Source organism: Ranitomeya imitator, chromosome 9, assembly GCF_032444005.1.
Source record: "Ranitomeya imitator isolate aRanImi1 chromosome 9, aRanImi1.pri, whole genome shotgun sequence".
Classification (NCBI taxonomy): domain Eukaryota; kingdom Metazoa; phylum Chordata; class Amphibia; order Anura; family Dendrobatidae; genus Ranitomeya; species Ranitomeya imitator.
The window spans coordinates 38,883,977-38,900,725 of NC_091290.1; the positions used below are offsets into that span (position 1 = coordinate 38,883,977).

The 16,749-nt window shown below is 42.9% G+C and overlaps 1 protein-coding gene across 2 annotated transcripts in view; it reads left to right on the plus strand.

Moving 5' to 3' along the window:
• Positions 1-16,749, plus strand: part of ZFTA (zinc finger translocation associated) — a 36,908-nt gene that overhangs the window by 10,244 nt on the left and 9,915 nt on the right. Inside the window, exons 2-5 of one of the 2 annotated variants that reach the window (XM_069739685.1) lie at positions 1,193-1,654; positions 5,494-7,149; positions 7,321-7,848; positions 11,580-12,002. In XM_069739685.1, the coding sequence (XP_069595786.1) occupies positions 1,193-1,654; positions 5,494-7,149; positions 7,321-7,848; positions 11,580-12,002 (3,069 nt within the window). The remainder of the gene's footprint in view (positions 1-1,192; positions 1,655-5,493; positions 7,150-7,320; positions 7,849-11,579; positions 12,003-16,749) is intronic. The other variant, XM_069739686.1, reaches the window with a different exon arrangement.

The following is a 16,749-nucleotide window of genomic DNA, read 5'->3' on the forward strand; positions in this document are numbered from 1 at the left end:
ACCCCCCATATTTCACAGATGGTATGAGTTTTTATGCTGTAATGCAGTGGTTTTCTTTCTCTAAACATAACACTTCCCATGTAATCCAAAATACTCTATTTTGTTTTCATCCATCTAAAAATAAAACAATGTTCCAATGACATTCAGCAAACTGCAGATGGGCAGCATAGTTCTTTTTGAAGAGTAGGGATGGTCTGCTTGCAATCCTGCAATGCACATCATTGTTTTCTTGGTGATAAATTCATGAACATTAACATTAGCTAATGTAAGAGAGGCCTTTAGTTGCTTATAGTAATTCTTGGTTTCCTTTGTGACCTTGTGGACTATTATTTGCCTTGCTCTTGGAGTGATCAATGTTGGTTCACCACTCCTTAGAAAGGTATTAATTGTCTTGAAATTCCTCCATTTATTCATAGTCTGCCTTTGGATTTATGGAGTCCAAACTCTTTAGAGATGGTTTTGTAACCTTTTCCAGCCTGGTTAGCATCATCAACTCCTCTTCTGAAGACCTCGGAAATCTCCTTTTTTCATACCATACTTTTTCTACTCAATAAAAAAATGATAAAGTAATTTTTTTACTCATTTGTTTGATTTAGTTCTCTTCATCTACTTTTTTGACTTGTGTGAAATATTGATATAGTTTTAGGTCAAATTCATGCCGAAATAATGAAAATTCTGAAGGATTCACAAACCTGCAAACACCACTATATGAAGCTGTAGGTTCTGGTTGAGAGACCCGCCGTCACCCAATGCATTGCAGTCTATACATGGACCTGACTAATGAATAAATGTGACCCCCACCCCATATTAACTCAGCATTCCCCCTTTTTAATATAATTTAAAAAAAAAAATCATATAAGACTTTTCCGATATCTAGAAAAACAATTTTCGATCAGAGACGTTGAGCTAATATATATTTTCTAATTGTATCATGTAAGGCACAATATGTGAGCACCAGACCGAACAAAGCAAATCATGTAGTGGTCGCTTTCGAAAGGGTTTTCTTTTTTCACTCAGGCAAATATTAATGTACTGGTTTTCAAAATGTGTGTTTCTTAGGTTACTTAAAATACAAAATAATTTTTCAGTTTCTCTTTGTAGAGATACCTTGTCTTTTTTTTTTTTTTTTTTTTTTTTTTGGTCTCATGAATTTTCATGATTTTTTTTTTATTTTTATATTACTGTTTTTTAGATACAAGTTATGCAAGCTCAATAGATGCCATGTATCCAGAACCGTCTGATTCATTTCCTGGCGGGCTTTTCCCAGGTTCTGTTGATTGGAGTTCACCAGATAGTAGTAGTCAGGGGCGAAACAACGTCGGAGGAGTAGCCGTGCAAGAGGCCTGTGAAGAAAAGGCTTCCAGGCCAGGAAATAGCCGAATCCCTGGAAAAGACCACAGGCGTTACTACCATAACTACTGGAGACTAGAATATTTGATGGACCATAATCCCCGCTGCCATAGTATGATCTGTATGGTTTGTGGCAGTTCTTTGGCCACTTTAAAACTCAGCACCATCAAGCGACACATACGCCAGAAGCACCCCTATTCCCTCTATTGGACTCCTTGTGAGAAGGAGATCATCATTGGTAGCTGGGACGCGCACCTGTGCGTCGATGCTCAGACACTTGCTGGAAGTGAGGAGCACATGGCAGGTAATTCTGTGCCAGTTGTGAATGTTTGCCTGGTTTCTTTCAGTAACTTCCAAAGTTCTGTTCTTTTAATAATTATTTAACAATAGAAAAAAAAAAATTTTCATCCAGATTTCTTCATGTGGCAAATTATCGTCCATGTCCTTTGAGAGCATTGCCCCTCTGGCAGACCCCATTTTTCAATGCAGTTTTGGGTAGTCATCTCACAGAGGTTTTCTTGTAATTGCAAAAATCAAATATTCAGGGCTCCAGATGGTGAATAAAAATACAATTTGACTCCAAATTTCAGAGTTGGCCAGAGGCGCCTTTTTCTTTGCATTGTGCCGTTGCTTTGTTATTCCTCCTCGAAATTTATGAATGACGGTTGAGGGGTGTGTCCCTAGGCGGTCTGATACCATCCAATCAGTGATCAGCAATGTAGGGACACACCCCTCTAATAAAGAGAAATGTAGCAACCAGTTAACAATTTATGAACAGTTGTAGCCAAGAGTTTTCAGACTGACGCAAATTTTGCTTTTCACAACATTTGCTGCTTCTGTGTTTAGATTTTATAGTCTGATATTTCTCTAGTTGCTGAAGTGCAATTGTCGTCATTTCATACATTTTTAAACTTTTATTGACCACATATATAAAATTTATGCAAAGACTCAATATTTCTAGCATAGACCCTTCTTTTTCGAGACTTCTGCCCTTCTTTCCTGGCAGCTGGTTATCAGCTTCTGGGCAAAATCCTGACTGATGACAACCCATTCTTGCCTTATCAGTGCTTTGGGGGTTCATCACAATTTCTGTGATTTTTTTTTTTTTTTTGTCCACCCGATTTTTGAGGATTGACCACAGGTTTCCAATGGGACTGAGATCTGGGGTGTTTTCTGGCCATGAACCCAAAATGTCAATGTTTTGCTCACTGAGCTGCTTAGTTATCATTTTTTTCCTTGTGACATGGTATCCATGCTGGAAAAAAAAAGATTGTTTATCACTAAATTACTTCTGGATCATTGGGAAAAGTTGCTGTTGAAGGAGACTTAGATTCTGTTCTTTACTCATGGCCGGGTTCTTGGGCAAAATTGGAAGTGAGCCCCCTTCATGGATAAGAAGCCCCCACACATGAATGGTCTCAGAATACTTTACTGTTGGCAAACACAGGATTCATGGTGGCACTTAACTTTTCTTCTCCTGACGAGCATCAATAGCCCTAGGTTTATTCTGACTGGCGGAAGCGTGCGCTGGAGTAAATTGCGCCAATTTCATCAAGCGACACGCACATCTTAATGAATTTGACGCATCTTTCATCTTCAGAGCACCACCGCAGTGAATGTACTCTAGTTTTACGCTAGTGAAAACTGATTAATCGGTGTGTACAGGAGGGTAAAGTATAATGGATCATATTAATGGAAGAATGGGTGGCTTGTAAAGGAGAAGGAAATTGTAAAGAGCTACAGAGTTCACATAGAACATTGTGATTTGTAATCCTATATTATGTGAATACATTGCTTTGCTGTTGTTCTCAGAGCTGTATTCACAATTCTGCCAGTTGTCCTTAGAAATTGTTGACTGGGTAACTTAATACTGACTATTACAATGAGGGAGGTACTTTTCCCCCACATTAGATTATTGTAGAGTGTCCGATTTACAAAGCAACCTTCCCAGAATGCAAATATCATGCAAGGACTTTACCCTGATGGATCAGGCATATTCAACATAATGTCTAATCCCTTCTGAGAGAAAAACCAGAGAAGAGTTTTTGTTTTGTTTTTTTTTCTCCCCCTTTTAGTTTATTTTTCTTCCCAACAGAAAAACAATTCTTGAGAGCCCCTTAGACATTCACTTAAATGTGTAGTAATCTCATTACATTTCAAATGGTGTTTTATAATTAAGAAAATCGGCAAGGGAGCAAAGTCTTAATTGGTTGATAATGATTTTTGTTCATAAATAGCTAGCAGTTGAGCAAAGGTGTTCTTTATCTAATGTACAGTCATGGCCAAAAGTATTGACACCCCTGCAATTCTGTCAGATAATACTCATTTTCTTCCTGAAAATGATAGCAAACACAAATTATTTGGTATTATTATCTTGATTTAATTTGTCTTAAATGAAAAAACACAAAAAGAATTGTCCTAAAGCCAAATTGGATATAATTCCACACCAAACATAAAAAAGGGGGTGGACAAAAGTATTGGCACCGTTCGAAAAATCATGTGATGCTTCTCTTATTTGTGTAATTAACAGCACCTGTAACTTACCTGTGGCACCTAACAGGTGTTAGCAATAACTAAATCACACTTGCAGCCAGTTGACATGGATTAAAGTTGACTCAACCTCTGTCCTGTGTCCTTGTGTGTACCACATTGAGCATGGAGAAAAGAAAGAAGACCAAAGAACTGTCTGAGGACTTGAGAAACCAAATTGTGAGGAAGCATGAGCAATCTCAAGGCTACAAGTCCATCTCCAAAGACCTGAATGTTCCTGTGTCTACCGTGCGCAGTGTCATCAAGAAGTGTAAAGCCCATGGCACTGTGGCTAACCTCCCTAGATGTGGATGGAAAAGAAACCTTGACAAGAGATTTCAACGCAAGATTGTGCGGATGTTGGATAAAGAACCTCAACTAACATCCAAACAAGTTCAAGCTGCCCTGCAGTCCGAGGGTACAACATTGTCATCCCGTTCTATCCGTCGGCGTCTGAATGAAAATGGACTGTATGGTAGAAGACCCAGGAAGACCTCACTTCTTACCCCGAGACATAAAAAAGCCAGGCTGGAGTTTGCCAAGACTTACCTGAAAAAGCCTAAAACGTTTTGGAAGAATGTTCTCTGGTCAGATGAGATAACAATAGAGCTTTTTGGGCAAAGGCATCAACATAGAGTTTACAGGAGAAAAAAAAAGAGGCATTCAAAAAAAAGAAAACGCTCCCTACAGTTAAACATGGCGGAGGTTTCCTGATGTTTTGGGGTTGCTTTGCTGCCTCTGGCACTGGACTGCTTGACCGTGTGCATGGCATTATGAAGTCTGAAGACTATCAACAAATTTTGCAGCATAATGTAGGGCCCAGTGTGAGAAAGCTGGGTCTCCCTCAGAGGTCATGGGTCTTCCAGCAGAACAATGACCCAATCACTCTTCAAAAAGCACTAGAAAATGGTTTGAGAGAAAGCACTGGAGACTTCTAAGGTGGCCAGCAATGAGTCCAGACCTGAATCCCATAGAACACCTGTGCAGAGATCTAAAAATGGCAGTTTGGAGAAGGCACCCTTCAAATATCAGGGACCTGGAGCAGTTTGCCAAAGAAGAATGGTCTAAAATTCCAGCAGAGCATTGTAAGAAACTCATTGATGGTTACCGGAAGCGGGTGGTCGCAGTTATTTTGGCTAAAGGCTGTGCAACCAAGTATTAGGCTGAGGGTGCCAATACTTTTGTCTGGCCCATTTTTGGAGTTTTGTGTGAAATGATCAATGTTTTGCTTTTTGCTTCATTCTCTTTTGTGTTTTTTTCATTTAAGACAAATGAAGATAATAATACCAAATAATTTGTGTTTGCAATCATTTTCTGGAAGAAAATGAGTATTATCTGACAGAATTGCAGGGGTGTCAATACTTTTGGCCATGACTGTAGGAAGGACAGAAGAAGGCACTATTTAACCCACACATTATACATAAGGGTACACGCCATTCTGTGATTGTTGTAGGACATGAAAAGAGAAGGTAGAAGATGGTTAGCGGTAGTGTGGGGTGCAACGGCTCAATAAAATGTTGCTTGAAATTTGTTGGTCTTCTGTAATAAGCAAATGTACTTTGCCTACTTATTTTAAATATTTTGTATCCTATTTATTTCCCCCCCCCCCCCCAGAGAATATGAAAGCCAAAAATGGTCCAAAAAAGAAAAGACGGCGTCTGCCACCAGTGGCGAAAGGAACATGGCGGCCAGTGTTGGGTCCAGACTGTCCTCTGTCTTCACCAATGGATAAAACCCAACTGGAGCAGTATATGAATGAGTCCCTTCAGAGGTGGTTTAGACTGGAGTTTCTGATTCATTATGACTACCAAGGAAACCAGCTCCATTGCATGATGTGTAGAATGACCTTGCCAAGTCTGTGTCTTACGGACATCAAAAATCACATTTTGGATAGTCATCCCACGTCACTGCAGTTCAGCCATTCCCAGAAAAGTGTGATTATAGATGCTTGGATAAATCGTAAGGAGAATCCAGAGATGGAACTGGAAGGGGACATGACTCCAAAGATGGAAGAAGATATGGATGATGACAAAGAGAAATTGGCTAAAAAAGATGGAAAATGTGATACTGTGGCACAAAAGACTGCAAAGCCAGGACCTAAAAGTAGGAAGTTAAAAGCTAAAAGTTCAGCTAATTTAATGGAAAAGAATATAGAATTTGGGGAAGAGAAAACGAACAATTGTAGTACAGAGTTGATGGAAGAAGAGGAGAGACTGGAAATGTCTGATATGGAGCTTTTGGAGGATGAGGAATCAATAACTAGAGATGTTCAACGGCATGATAAAGAGGAACGGGATGCAAAAGATTTACAACGAATAGCTGATGAGGAATGGAAAGTAAGGAAGAAACATCTGCTGGAGTCACTGCGGATCCTAGAAGAAAAGCAAAAACCTAGAGAGGAACATGGAGCTAGGAAAGGCCAATTCTTCGAGGAAGAGAAGGAGACAAGGCTTCCTAAAGAGGAAAAAAAACCTATAGAGAAACAACTGTTGGACGAACAAGAAAAAGACAGAGAGTCTGCACTGCTAGAGGAACCACAAATATCTATCAATGCCCAATTGCCGGAGGGAAAAAAGGTGAAAGCACAGGAATCCAATCTACAAGAGGAAAAAGAAAGGAAATATGAGGAGACAAAGCTGCAAGAAGAAGAAAAGAGGAAAGCAAAGGAGGCCCATATACAAGAGGAAGAAAAGAAGAACACCCATGAGGTCCAGGTACAAGAGGAAGAGAACATAAAACCTAAGGAAGCTGAACTGTCTGAGGAAGAAAAGCCAAACGCTAAGGAGATCCGTTTGCTGGAGGAAGAAAAGACCAGGGAGGACCATCAGCAGGAGGAAAAGAAGACGAATGCAAAGGAGGCTCATTTATTAGAGGAAGAGAATGGGAACACTATGGAGGGCCAGCTGCTGGATGAAGACATGATTAAAATAGAGGAACTGGATATAATGGAAATCGAGGAACTGGACCTGGATACACCAAAAGATCAAGAAGTAAAGCTGGAAGAGGAGCAAGAAGTATCAAATGAAGTAGAAAATGTGGACAGAGAAATAACTGTGAAACTAGAGGATCATCTGTATGCTGATGTGAGCATGAATAAAACCGAAAAGACCGAGATTGTAAATCATGTCCAAGCTGAAAAGATACAGGTTACAGCAAAAATGGGGGAAGGAGGAAAAGCGCAGCCAAAGGTGACAGAAACGCGGATAATAAAGGTTACACCAATGCCACAAGCACCTACTGTGTTGGGAATTGGACTTCCTGTGATAAAAAGTGAGTATATGGATAATATTTTCTTTTGTGATTAATACCTATATGTTTATTTTTTGTGGGGGGGAGTGTTGAAATTATTAGAAATGTCTGTAATACCGGTAAAATTCATCAGTTATAGAATAATAATGAATGTTAGTGACCTGACAAGTAACTTTTACACTTCTTTTTCAGTGAAAGCTCCAACACCTATCATTATAACCCGGGTTTCTGTTCTCCCAGAGCATGCTATCCTGCAGGCCACAAAACCCAAACCCTCCACTTCTACTGCCGAGATCTCAAAAACCTATCGAGTTATCGCACCCAAGGTCACTCCAACAGATAGCCAGAATCAAACACCCTCGGCCAGCATTGATGCCTCCCAGTCACCTGCAGGGGTTGACCCCACAGTTTGGGAGGTTAGTGTGGCCCGGGCTAACAGTAGAAATCTTACCCTAAGCAACATGTACCAAACACGTTGGCGCTCGGAATACCTGATGGACTTCAATGGGGTACGGGGGAGCGTGGTCTGTATGTATTGTAGCTCCTCTCTAACCGTACTGAAGGAGAGCAGTATCAGAAGGCACATTGCACAAAAGCACGCACATACGGGGAACTTCACTGCCGAGGAGAAGGCTGCAATTATCCTGGACTGGGAAAATAAATTGACTGAGGTTAAGAAGATTGGAGTAAAACCAAACAAGGAGAGATCAGTTATAGGAGGTAAGCATTGGGGTAAGGGGATATTCAAGTCTTCCAAATAATGCATAGAAAAGCCGACTGGTCAGCACGATACCGATTAGCCCCGTTGAATATGGATCTGCAGATCGTAACACTATAAAGAGGGTTGCCCACTTAATGAAACCCCTTATGAATGCCCCTAAGGATTCGCACTGAGTCCTATGTCCTCTGACAATCTTGTCACACTCTTGACGAAATTGTGAAGGTGGCAGTCAATCCGTTGCATCATTCACTTGACTGTTTAAATGGGTTGTCCACTACTAGGACAACCCCTTCTTGACTGAAATGTTTGGCCCCGATAATATAATAAAGCCTATACTCACCTCCCGTGCTGGCACTGATACCACAGTGTCGTCACTTGCTCTCCTTGGGGCTCTCGTGCGGTTGTTGTGACGCTGGCGCCCAATCAGCACTGGCGTCACTTCTCCACCTCTAGACGTTTTGAATATGAGGAGGAAGTCCACACTGAAGCGGATTCCCAGCTTTTCCTTTCTGTTCAAAACGTCCGGAGGTGGGAACAGTGACGTCAGCGCTGATTGGGTGCCGACGTCACATGTCATAACACCGCATGAGTGCTGACACACCGCCATGGGAGGGGAGTATAGGCTTTATCATGTTATCATGGCCAAGTGAGGGGTATGAGAAGAAGTTGTCCAAATAGTGGGACTGTCGGGGACAAATGGCTTCAGAGCAGAGGAGCGGCCTCTGTCTGGTGATGGCTACATTCTTTTTTTTAGGCAGTACTTTGGGGACATTCGTAAGAGATTGTGGACAACTCCTTTAAATATGTGTTGCATGTGCAAATTCGACACGTGTGAACATGGCCTTAGAAGCCACCCATTTTTATGTGAAAAAACAAACAGGATTTTTTTTTTTTACTATGATACCTAGTGCCGAGTCCTCCTTCAAATAGGCCTCCTCGCCCTTTTTCTTCACCTTAGGGGAAGGAAGATGAGGATGATTGAGGGCTTAGGGATACTTTTGGTATATGGATGAGGAACTTTCCCAATTGCTATAATTGCAGTGTGAATTGAGCCAATCAGGACTGATGAATATAGCCGCAAGTCTTCCGTCGTAGGATAGACAGGAGTTATGATTAGTTTGCAGTGGATGTGAGATGTTTGGCTGCAGCTTTTCAGTGTCATTAACTTGTAAGTACGTGTATCCGTAGCAATAATTGATCTAAATTTGTTGAAAAAAAAATACAAACAAAATAAACCCTCAGGCCACTCTTTGACCACTAGTTTACAGTTTATAGACAGAATTAACTATTTGTTAAGTAACTACATAAATCCATTGCTTAACTTTTCTTGTAGTGATACTAACTTAGTCGTCCAGAGCAGAGCTGCATTTATAATTCTGCTGACCTTTATAATATGATGTACTAAAAAGCTAAATCAAACCACTCCATTAGAGCAGCAGCGGGGAACCTCAGGCCCCAGGGCCATTTACGTCCCTCGATGACCTTTTATCAGACCCCCGAGCAGATTCTCAGGGACCACATTCTTGGGCAGGGAAGTGTATTTTGATTACAACCAGCTCATTAATTTCTTCTTGCTCTGTTACCACACACATGCAGTGTTCACTACTGAAGGGCATGCAATGAAAGATTACGTCCTGAAACCAGTAAAAGAGTCAGGATGTACTTTGTGGGCAGAGTTTGTACGTCCCCCGAAGGATGGTATAAATGTCCAAATGGCCCTTGGCAGAAAAAGGATTCCCCACCCTTGCATTATAATAATAATCTTTATTTTTTATATAGCGATAACATATTCCGCAGCGCTTTACAGGTTGCACACATTATCATCGCTGTCCCCGTTAAGGCTCACAATCTAAATTCCCTATCAGTATGTCTTTGGAATGTGGGAGGAAACCAGAGTACCCGGAGGAAACCCACGCAAACACGGAGAGAACATACAAACTCTTTGCAGATGTTGTCCTTGGTGGGGTTTGAACCCAGGACCCCAGCACTGCAAGGCTGCTGTGCTAACCACTGACATCTGCACACAATTTATATTTTATTTTTTTATAGAAGATTACGAAGAACAAACTCTCAGAATTTTCATCAAAAGCTCCAAACTTGTAGGTCTGGTGGATGCATTCCTACGCTGCCGTGGTCTTTGTTGTTCGGCCGTAGCAGTCAACTGATGCTGCCAATCCCAGATCTAAACGGCACAAGCTGCTGAGTTGAAGGACTTGCTGCACTGCTATCAGCTTGGGATGAGCGGACCCATAGAAGTTCAGATTCCTATAAACGATCTGAACTTTAGTCCAAACTTGAACATGAACCTGAACCTCATTGCAATCTGTGGGGACCTGAACTTTGGAGCCAGAAAATTTTCTCTCGCTCTCTCAGCACGAACCCCAAACTTTAAAGTTTGGTTTCGCTCATCTCCACTGTCAACATGACAACACAGCTGCAGCCAAATGATAAAGTTTGGGGTCAGTGGCAGAGATATAACACGGGACCGGTGGAGAGGGGTAGTAAAGCTTCCAGTTGTTTTTTTTGTTTTTTTTACACATCACTATGTGCATATGGGCTAAAGAAAAAAATAAAAACTTGTAGTTTTCACCCTGGCCACTGTATCTTTTTTAGACTCTTAATTCCTGTCATTTCAGGAAGAGTTTTCAGCAGGCTCCTTATCATCAGAGGCAGGGTAACAATGAGAGGTAACACCTCTATATAAGGCTGAATCCATCAGTCACAATAGGCGATGTCACAGCTCCTCCTGCTCACCCTCACTTTAGTGACATCACCCTCACTTTAGTGATATCAGCACACGCTCATTAGATGCATCAAATACAAAACATAGGGTCGGTCTGACCATTTTGGCTATGCACATGTGTTGTTTCCTAAAACAGGAAGTTAAGAGTCTAATAAAAGCCCTAGGGGACAATGTGAAAATTGCACGATTTCTATTTTTTTTTAAAAACACAGGAAAACAAAACACAACATTTGCAAAAAAGAATTTAAAAATACATTTAAAACAAAAACCTGATTTTAAATAGTGATTTTCTGATGATAACCTTTCCTTCAGGAGTGTGTCTTATTGACAAACTTGCTGATTATTTCCGATAGAAATATGTTTAGTTCTGTGCTTAGATACAAGCTATAAGTCAGTACATCATAGGCAATATTTTATGTAGCTTGTATCCATGAACTGTAAAATTGTGGTCATACACGGATACAGGTTTAAAGGGATATTCCCATGTCCAAGATCCTATCCTAATACGTAGTACGTGTAACATTAATATTAGCAAACATCTAGTATAGTTTTTATGATTTGCTTTGTCTCTTTCCTCATGTGCAGGTATTGCAGGACCTAAGGTATCCATGGTTACAACCACTAGCAACTAGCTAACTGCCGCTTTCAGTAGGTGTAACCATGGATACCCAAGGTCCTGCAATACCTGCACATGAGGAAAGAGACATAGCGAAGCAGAAGAACTATACTAAATTTGTAATTTTTAAATCTTTCTTTACTTCAACATGGCAGTAGTAGTTGTAGCTGGAGGGAGACTGAGCTAGATGTAAGCAGCAACCAGAAAGCCATTGGATCCATCAAAGATGAGACCACACTCTGCAGTTTCTTCACAATGTCTTGGCGTGATTTACCTCTCCACCAAAAAATAGAAAAAGCCTCAAAATGCTAAGAAACTGCACAGCCTTGCTTTATACTTCTAACCTTTGCTGCTCTTTGATTGTGTTGTAGACCGTGGGCTAAACATTGTGAATGTTCCTGATTGTGACTCTGTAGAACCCGAGGAGGAAGAGTCTAACTGGGCTGGTGTGTTACCCGAAGGTAAAGGTGCTTCTTGGGAGTTTGCATTTGGAAGACTTCAAGGTAAAGTAAAGGACCCCGGTAGGTATCAGCACGACCGCTGGAAGCTGGAGTTTCTAATGGACTACACCCCAGCAAAGGATGGGTTAATCTGCATGGTATGCGGTGCGATACTGATGAATCCAAAAATCAGCACCGTGAAGATGCACATCCAACAGAAGCATCCAGATACCACGTACCTGAGTGATCAGGAGAAGGCCGTCGTCATGGAGGAGTGGGAGCAAAAAATTGCCGCAGGCCATAGACCTGGAGGACACGCACATGGCGGGAATGAAATCTGTATAGAAATAAATGGTAAGCCCACTGTGTGCAGCTATATATGGTTTCAGGTGAGCGTATCATATACGAATAACACAAAAACTACACTTAATCCCTTCCCGACTTGTGACGCCACGTAGGCGTCATGAAAGTCGGTGCCAATCCGACCTGTGACGCCTATGTGATGTCATGGCAGGATCGCGTTCCTGCAGATCGGGTGAAAGGGTTAACTAAAATTTCACCAGACCTGCAGGTACAGGAGGAGTTGTACTTGAGCCCGGAAAAGGGGCAGTGCATTTTACCTGCAGATTTTTCAAAAAAGGTGGGGAAAAATCCGCACACGAATCCGCAACATGGGCGCATAGCCTTAGGGTTGGAACTAGAGTTAGGGTTGAAATTAGGGTTAGGCTTGGAATTAGGTTTAAGATTAGGGTTAGGGGTATGTTGGGGTTAGGGTTTGGCTTGTGGTTAGGGTTAGGGGTGTGTTGTGGTTAGGGTTGGGATTAGGGTTAGGGGTGTATTGGGTTTAGGGTTGTGATTAGGGTGATGGTTAGGGCTCATACTCGCGTGAAATACGGCCGAGTCTCGCATGTTAAACCCGTCTCTGCCACCGGCACTCCAGAACAGAGCGTGCAGCCGCATAGCAATACATGGAGCTGCACGCTCCGCTTCCAAGTGTCGGCGGCAGAGCCGGGTGTTACCATGCGAGACTCGGCCGTGTTTCACGCAAGTGAGTATGAGCCCTTAGAGTTGGGATTAGAGTTAAGGGCGTGTTGGAGTTAAAATTGAGGGGTTTCCACTGTTTAGGCACATCAGGGGGTTCCAAACGCGACATGCTGCCACCATTGATTCCAGCCAATCTTGCATTCAAATAGTCAAATGGTACTCCCTTCCTTCCGAGCCTCGACATGTGCCCAAACAGTGGTTTACCCAAACATATGGGGAATAAGTGTACACAGGAAAAATTGCACAACAACTTTGGGGGTCTAATTTCTCCTGTTACCCTTGGAAAAATAAAAAATGGGGGCTAAAAAATTATTTTTGTGGGGAAAAAATGATTTTTTCTTTTAACAGCTCTGCGTTATAAACTTCTGTGAAGCACTTGGGGGTTCAAAGTGCTCACCACACATCTAGATAAGTTCCTTGGGGGGTCTAGTTTCCAAAATGGGGTCACTTGTGGTGGGTTTCTACTGTTTAGGCACATCAGGGGCTCTGCAAACGCAACATAACGCCCACAGACCATTCCATCAAAGTCTGCATTCCAAAACGTCACTACTTCCCGTCTGAGCCCTAACGTGTGCCCAAACAGTGGTTCCCCCCACATATGGGGTATCCTCATACTCAGGACAAACTGGACAACAACTATTGATGTCCAATTTGTCCTGTTAACCTTGTGAAAATAAAAAATTTCGGGCTAAAAAATCATTTTTTTGAGGAAAAAAATGATTTTTTATTTTCACTGCTCTGTATTATAAACCTCTTTGAAGCACTTTAGGGTTCAAAGTGCTCAACACACATTTAGATAAGTTCCTTGGGGGGTCTAGTTTCCAAAATGGGGTCACTTGTGGGGGGTTTCTAATGTTTAGGCACATCAGGGGCTCTCCACACGTAACATGACACCCGCAGACCATTCTATCAAAGTCTGCATTTCAAAACGTCACTACTTCCCTTCCGAGCTCAGCCTACTCGGGACAAACTGGACAACAACTTTCTGGGTCCAATTTCTCCTGTTACCCTTGTAAAAAAAAAAAAATTGCGGGCTAAAAAATAATTTTTGAGGAAAGAAAAATGATTTTTTTATTTTCAAGGCTCTGCGTTATAAACTTCTGTGAAGCATTCGGGGGTTCAAAGTGCTCACCACACATCTAGATAAGTTCCTTGGGGGGTCTAGTTTCCAAAATGGGGTCACTTGTGGGGGAGCTCCAATCTTTAGGCACACAGGGGCTCTCCAAACGCGACATGGTGTCCGCTAAAGATTGGAGCCAATTTTTCATTCAAAAAGTCAAATGGCGCTCCTTCCCTTCTGAGCCCTGTCATGCGCCCAAACAGTGGTTTCCCCCCCTCCCACCCCACATATGGGGTATCTTCGTACTCCGGACAATTGTACAACAACTTTCAGGGTCCAGTTTCTCCTTTTACCCTTGGGAAAATAAAAAAATTGTTGCTAAAAGATAATTTTTGTGACTAGAAAGTTAAAGGGAACCTGTCACCCCCAAAATCGATGGTGAGGTAAGCTCACTGTCATCAGGGGCTTATGTACAGCATTCTGTAATTCTGTAGATAAGCCCCCGATGTAACCTGAAAGAGGAGAAAAAGAGGTTAGATTATTCTCACCCAGGGCCGGTCCCGCTGCAGTCTGGTCAAATGGGTGTCTTAGGTCCGCACCGGCGCCTCCCATCTTCATTCCATGACGTCCTCTTCTGGTCTTCACGCCGCGACTCCGGCACAGGCGTACTTTGTCTGCCCTGTTGAGGGCAGAGGAAAGTACTGCAATGCGCAGGCACCGGAAAGGTCAGAGAGGCCCTGCGCTCTGCAGTACTTTGCTCTGCCCTCAACAGGGCAGACAAAGTACGCCTGTGCCGGAGCCGCGGAGTGAAGACCAGAAGAGGACGTCATGGAATGAAGATGGGAGGCGCTGGAGCGGACCTGAGACACCCATTTGACCAGACCGCAGGGGGACCGCCCCAGGGTGAGTATAAACTAACGTCTTTCTCTCCTCTTTCAGGTTACATCTGGGGCTTATCTACAGCATTACAGAATGCTGTAGATAAGCCCCTGATGACGGTGAGCTTACCTCACCATCGATTTTGGGGGTGACAGGTTCCCTTTAAATGTTCATTTTTTCCTTCCATGTTGCTTCTCCTGCTGTGAAACACCAGAAGGGTTTATAAACTTCTTGAATGTGGTTTTGAGCACCTTGAGGGATGCAGTTTTTAGAATGGTGACACTTTTGGGTATTTTCAGCCATATAGACCCCTCAAACTGACTTCAAATGTGAGGTGGTCCCTAAAAAAATAGTTATGTAAATTTAGTTGTAAAAATGAGAAATCGCTGGTCAAATGTTAACCCTTATAACTTCCTAGCAAAAAAAAAAATTTGTTTCCAAAATTGTGCTGATGTAAAGTAGACATGTGGGAAATGTTATTTAATAATTATTTTGTGTCGCATAACTCTCTGGTTTAACAGAAGAAAATTTCAAAATTTGAAAATTGTGAAATTTTTGCCAAATTTCCATTTACTCTGTCGCCTCATTGGGAAACATAGGACCATGGGTGTTATGCTGCTGACCACTAGGAGGCGACACTATGCGTAATCTGAAAAAGATTAACCGCGGCTCCTCCTCTGCAGTATACACCCCTGGACGGCATCAGCCTTCTCCAGTTTTTGCTTAGTGTCGCATAGAAGGCACACCTAAAACTTTTTTGAAGTTGAGATGGCTATTCCCCATGTCGCTCCTTCCCCAGTCCCTCAGGTGCTGGTTCGAAGTCGAGACCCCCCTCCTTCCCCAATTCCTTTTGGTTTCTTGGTTGAGGTCAAGGCGAGGATAAAGCCCCCTGATGGTGACAGCAGCACCCTCCCTAATCCCCCTCTGGGGGCATTAGGTTGAGACGCCTCAGGTAGGGCCTGTACAGGCAGCACTCTGCAGCTCCCGGCAGCACTCTGCAGCTCCCAGCAGCATGGGCCAGCACACTGCGGCTGCATCCAGGGACCCCAGCCCAGCTGCGGGCTCCTGTCGGGGCCGGGGGGGAGTGCAGGCAGGCATGGCACAATAGAGACAGGGCTCCCTGCGCCCCTGTCTCTGCGGCAGCACCAGCTCTATACTGCCTCAGGGGGACCCCTCACAGGGCCCCCCCTTCCGCTTATAGCCCCACCGCTATCCTGCCTTTAAATCCGGTGGGGGGGGGGGGGGGTAATATATATATATATATATATATATATATATATATATATATATATATATATATATATATATATATACTGTAGAATATGCCCATCTATAATAAACACCTGTGTCTACTGCATATGTGACATAGTATACATTAATGTATAAGGGTATGGTTCCACGGTCAGGAATCGGCAGCGCTTTAGATGCAGCACATGTCCGCTTGGTCCAAAGCGCTGCCAGCTTTTGTACGAGTGATGCTTCCGCATGTGTTCATTGAACACATGCGGAATCACCGCATCCTATACATTAGACTGTGATATTTATCTTGTGGAGACTGAGCATCTCCGCAAGATAAATAGACATGCTACGGTCTAGAAAGATGTGCCGCATGTCCGTCTCTGCAGGGAAGCTGCGGGTGCCGCTGCATACATAGTGGACATTGGATTTCCTGAAATCTCATGCACTATGCTGTAACATCAGGACGCTGCGGACTGGATGCTGCGGATGTACACAGCGTCCAATCCGCAGAGTTTACTGACAGTGGAAACATACCCTTATATGTGTCTATGTATTGTACCTGTGTGTTTGATGCAACAGATACAGTATATGTGAAAAAGTCTTCACTGGGGGATGGGCTCAGGGGTCAGTCCCAGCCTGGATCTGATACTGCAGTGATGACTGGAGTCCCGTCAGAGAATAGACCCAGTGATTTAGTGACTGTGTTCCCCAGCTCTGAGCTCTCTGGTCCCTGCTGTGTGTGGATGAAAATCCTGCACTGACCAGAGAACACAAAGCTCCGGGGGTCACAGTCAGTAAATCACTGCTTCTAGTCTCTGACTGCAGCCCCTGCCTCCCCTCTGTACTCTGCAAACAATCCGTCACATTCAGGCCGTTCTT